The 5,650-nt window shown below is 41.2% G+C and overlaps 1 protein-coding gene across 1 annotated transcript; it reads right to left on the bottom strand.

Moving 5' to 3' along the window:
- Positions 1-2,305: 2,305 nt before the first annotated feature.
- Positions 2,306-3,655, bottom strand: LOC143878856 (uncharacterized). Its single transcript, XM_077381072.1, has one exon. The coding sequence runs from the start codon at positions 3,653-3,655 to the stop codon at positions 2,306-2,308; it is 1,350 nt and encodes a 449-aa protein (XP_077237187.1).
- Between the last annotated feature and the right edge of the window lie 1,995 nt (positions 3,656-5,650).

Here is a 5,650-nt window from a genome sequence, read left to right as displayed (position 1 = left end):
ACGAAGCCCTCGACAGAAGCAGAGAGCGGACGGAGAAAGTGCGGATCCCAATCTCAAGCGCGTTTCTTTGCTAACGACAAAGCGAGAAAGCTGTTCAGAGAACTACAGTCTCGCGAGATCTAATCTGGGCGGTATGTAGATCTTCCTGAGTTGCATCGTTATAATATCGCTCAATTTTTTTTCCAGGGTTGGACCCCCTTATTAGATTTGAAGAAATCGATTTATCTGGATTTGATACTTTTGTTTTATGCCCATCTTGCAATTTCTGATGACTTCTCCACCATTGAGTCCAACGTAAGCTCCATCCCCATCAAAATCAGTAGGCAACTCTTCTGTTAAATCTTGGGGATCGAAGACAATGGTGATCTAGCTTACTTCTGGTCGAAAAACCTCAGCGGAGATTATGGTCTAGATGAAGCAACTATCTATGAGAAAATTTGTATCGATTATGATCCTGAATTTGAGGTTCGTTCACAACACCTGATCTCACACCTAGAGTATTGCACAGAATCCTTTCCCACAACATTACCCACATCGATTATGATCCCCTCGTTCTGGAACCTTTGAGGCCGTGCGTCCTTTCGAAGCCTTCATCGTCTACTGCCTGCTCACCGAACGAAGACTCAACGTTGCTAACATAATCTTTTGTTTCATGAGTGAAGTTGTTGGGCGAAAAAGAGCGTCTCTACCTTTCGGCATGATCCTTACATGCATATTTGAGCACTTTAATGTACCCCTGCACGGCGAAGTTGCGAAGGAACCATCCCCTCCTATTGGTGCCGCGACACTGAACAGGATGAGGCTTGGGCAACCAGCCTGTCGTCGAGGGCAAGGTGTGACTGAAGAGTTCATCCTACAACAGATTGCGGCGCTTCAGACCACTATCAGCGATCAGCACAATGCGGTGCTTCAACCAATGATTGCGCAGGACGAGAAGATTGCGGCTGTAGAGAATTTTGTGGTCCAGTGGAGGAAGGACTACGAGGAAGCGAACAGGGACTCAGATGATTAGTGTCAGTGAGAAGATGTTTCTTTCATGATCTTCGCGGAAGATCGTAGATGTTTTTTTTTTTCAAATGCTACTAGTATAGCTCTTTTTCTTACTCTTATTTGGATACTTCAGGAATGAATCAGTTACACATAGCTTTTGGATATTTGTTCATCTTTTTGTGAATGCTAACATATGTAGGAATGTAAATGGCATAGCTTTCCAGCCAGTTTTTCATCTACTATAGATGTATTCACGACGGACCCCTGAAATTTACACACACACACACACACACACACACACATATATATATATATAATATATATATATATATATATATATATATATATTTGTCAGTTTACAAAACCTCCTTACAAAAAGCAACACCTCCTTACAAAAATCATCGGCGGTTTGCATGGTATGGCTTTACAAAAAAATCAGTTCATACTTACAAAAAGACCCTCGCTGCGTGTTTTAGCAGAGCTGTCAAAATTCCTCTCATAGCTACACAAAGAATGGAGGTTGGCATGATACACCAGACCTACAAGATACCAATAAGTCAATGTGAGTAGTAGTGTGGACAATCTTGAGTGTCTAATAATTAATGAAAATTAAAACACGTACCTGTTCTGTATAGGTTCGGAAGGCATAATGGGTGTGACATTTCCGCCACGGTTTACATGAGGACGATTTTTGCATGATCGTTTATTATGTCCAAGTTCGCCCCACGTACCACTATTGTGATGTGATCCTATTTGCAAGCCTTTCGACAACCGACATTTATGAGGTCGTCCAGGTTGTTGTTTTACCAGTGGTGGCAATACTAATGTCAAACGATTGGGAGGCTCCGACCATTGTGATCGATCAAGCGTGAGATGAACCACCCCATCATATGTATTCCGATACGTATCGGCAAAGAACCATTCCTCGTAATATACATATGGGTACTAACGGTTCATCCCCATGGTTGCTATGGCATGCCCACACGACAGTCCTATCGTTTGGAATCGTCCACAGGTACACGTCTTTTTTTCTAAATCCACCCAATCCGCATTAGTTAAAGACTTCACTTCAAATTCTGTCCAATTACACGCATAAGGTGTATACCTATGGGCACGATCACATGCCGATGCAAACCACTTTTCTGCCTTACCTGTCAAACGGGTATTCCATGAATGCCCCAGCTTCTGACGTGATCGAAAGAAGTCCCAAACCTTCCATCTAATGTGATCCATGAGTGACATAATCAGTAACTCCCTTGCCTCCTTCAGTATGGCATTGAAGCATTCAGCCGCATTAGTCATTAGCATATTATATCTAGACCCTGGGAAATATACGCTGGCCCAATTTTCCTTTGGAACCTCTTCTATCCATTTGTATGCCTCTATATTGATCTCTTTGATTCTCTCCATCGCATCTTTGAACACACTCTCTGAGGGCGTAAGTAGCTCTCCCAAACTGTCTATGAAGAACTTGACTCTTAAAGGTTGAATAAAAATTGGCACTCATATGACGAATGCAATAGCTATGGTATGAACCGGGTAATGCCTCAACTACTGCTCTAAACAACCCCTTCATCCGATCAGACGCAATCGTAATAACGTTTCTTTCTACTGACAACATCGTATGACGGAACAGAAGCAAAAACCATAGCCAACTTTCATATGACTCACCCTCAACCATTGCAAAGGCTAACATAAATAATCCACCATTACCATCTATGCCAGTTGCGGCTAGCAGAATTCCTCTATACTTCCCTCGAAGATGTGTCTCATCGACAAGGACCAGGGGTCTAATGGTTTTGAAGGCACGAATGCTAGGGGCACATGAGAAGAATAGATGGCCAAATGTATCATCCCCATTTGGCCATAGGTCTCGAGATCGACAGACACGCATAACACTCCCGGGATTAGTTCTTACCATCTCATGAAGATATGCGGGAAGGATCCGATAAGACGCCTCAGCATTTCCACACTTAATTTCATGAATAATGACCTTCGCCATGTGCGCTTTCTGGTAGGATATAGTTGTGCCCCAATGATCCTTGATGAATTCTCTTATCAAACTTGGCTTGATGTCTCCTGGACAGGGGAATAAGCCTAAGCATGTTTCAGCAGCCCAAGACGCTGTGACGAGGGGGTGATCATTTCCTTTCAATGAATTTGAGCATGTATGATCTGGTATAAACCTTTTTACCTTAACATAACCCGAGTACGTGGTCCCTGTCAGACGCCATGGGCAACTTCGATTCTTGCATCTAAGGTCATACTTCTTGGGTGTTGTCTGGATTGGGACATATACAAACCAGTGCTCAATTGCATACTCTCTTACCATCTTCCTGAAGAGTTTCATATTTTGGAATAGTGCCCCGACCTTCAACTCCTCAACTCCCAAATTCCCCTCATTATATTCATCATCTCCAACAACCATATCATCCACTACCATCGGATTCCTTGCCACAGTATTGCCTAACATATCATCCACATTGGCAAATACCTCATCCCCTTCACCTACTTTCTCATCTACATCATCCCCTTCTTCATCGAAGTCTTCATCGTAGGCCTCTTCCATGCTATAACCATCGTTGTCTTCCTCCACATCCTTGACATGAACATCTCCTCCGAAATCCCTACTACAGGCCGCATTGCTCCTGAATTTAATACTCATAGTTAGGCTAGTTGATAGGACGAATAATTCATTACACAAATAAACAAGTTCCCAATTAGAGAAATGGTTACTTTACATGGCGTTGGTCGTAGGATCAGTCCTGTCGTATTCTGTTTCAGTGGGGTCCATTTCATTAAAATACCCATTTTCATAATCTTCATTCAAGTCTACTTCATATCTGTGCCAGGTAAGAGTTAGAACGGGAAAAAAATATGGATGTATGGCAACAATTCCCCCCATTAGTGGAATAGTTTTATACCTTTGGATGGCATGTCGTTCGCCATGTCTCCGCTTTTTAGGAGCAACGTTGGGGCTCAAAACCGCTAGCATTGGAACAGAATACCGTACAGTAGGATTTCCATAACCATTAGGATCATCATATTCTCCATTAAATTCTGGTTTGAACCTGTGCAACAGTGTATTAGAATAATCAATTAATTTTTTTTGAGAGAAGTGTAAAAGACCCCTTAATTTGAATCACTTTTACCTATGGATTGTATGTCCTTCTCTTTGGCCTTAATCATTTAGATCACGTACAGGTGTAATTGGTGATGCATTCTCTCCTTCTGCATTTCGAATACAGAACAGTAGAGGAACATTTATTGGGTCTTGACAATTCAATCCTCCAACTCTGTACTCTTTCATTATGTATAAGCTCAACGAATTGAAGCAGCTATTGTCAAAGAGCCTCATCATAAGCAGTAGGTCACAATCATTTTGGATTTCATATAAAACGATTTGATATATATCTACAACATGTCAACATTTTAAAGATAACAAAACATCGGCTGCCTTCATCCCAATTCTTTTGGTGTATTGCTGACTGAAATTGTGTGAAATTTAATTCGTGATTCACAATTAAACACATCATTGTCCCCCCAACATTTTCGAATGGCACGACATCCTTCAAGTAACCATCAACATGTAAAATAAAGGAAGCCTTTGCCCCAACCATTTGCGCAGTCCCTACAAGATGAAAACCCACTTTAAACCACCACTCTAGAACTAAAAAACAACTACTAACACATTAAACACTACTGACAGTGTTGCAACCACTATGGATACCATTTCAACCCCTAATTACACAGCTTCAACTACCATTCCAAGAATCCTCAACCACTAGTGGAGTGGATGGAATCCAATCCAATCAGTGACTGAACATGAAGTAGATGGAATCCAATCCAACGAACAAATTAGGACAACCCTAGACCAGTGTGGGACAGAGTTTGCACAACTCGTTAATGACATTGAGGACTATTCACAATGTTGCAACCACTATTGATACCATTTCAACCAGTAATTACAAAGCTTCAACCACTATTCCAACAATCATCAACCACTAGTGGAGTAGATGAAATCCAATCCAATCAGTGAGTGAACATGACGTATATGGAATCCAATCCAATGACCAAATTTGGACAACCTTAGACCAGTGAGGGATAGAGTTTGCACAACTGATTAATGACAATGAGCACTATTCATAATGTTGTAACCACTATTGATATTATTTCAACAAGTAATTACACAACTTCAACCACTGTTCCAACAATTCTCAACCACTAGTTGAGTAGATGCAATCCATTCCAATCAGTGAGTGAACATGAAGTAGATGGAATCCAATCCAATGAACAAATTTGGGCAACCCTAGACCAGTGCAGGACAAAGTTTGCACAACAGCTTAATGACATTGTGCATTATTCACAATGATGCAACCACTATTGATACCATTTCAACCAGTAATTACATAGCTTCAACTACCATTCCAACAATCCTTAACCACTAGTGGAGTAGATGCAATCTAATCCAATCCAATGAAGAAATTTCGATAACCCTACACCAATGCGGGACAGAGTATGCACAACTCCTTAATGACATTGAGCACTATTCATAATGTTGCAACCACTAATTGAAATTCCAAGGGTAGGCCCGAGTACTTACTCTAATGGCAACTAATGAGGAGGTAAAATTTAGGTTGCTAACAAGTTTTAAACTTTT

Source organism: Tasmannia lanceolata, unplaced genomic scaffold (assembly GCF_043159265.1).
Source record: "Tasmannia lanceolata isolate RefF3 unplaced genomic scaffold, GAP_Taslan_0.1 ptg000006l, whole genome shotgun sequence".
Lineage (NCBI taxonomy): Eukaryota > Viridiplantae > Streptophyta > Magnoliopsida > Canellales > Winteraceae > Tasmannia > Tasmannia lanceolata.
Note: the sequence above shows the minus strand (reverse complement) of the source record. Positions and strands in the feature narration are given on the sequence as shown.

What these genes read in the sequence shown, in the direction of transcription:
- LOC143878856 (XM_077381072.1), bottom strand. Translation starts at nt 3,655, where the DNA reads ATGAGTATTAAATTCAGGAGCAATGCGGCCTGTAGTAGGGATTTCGGA.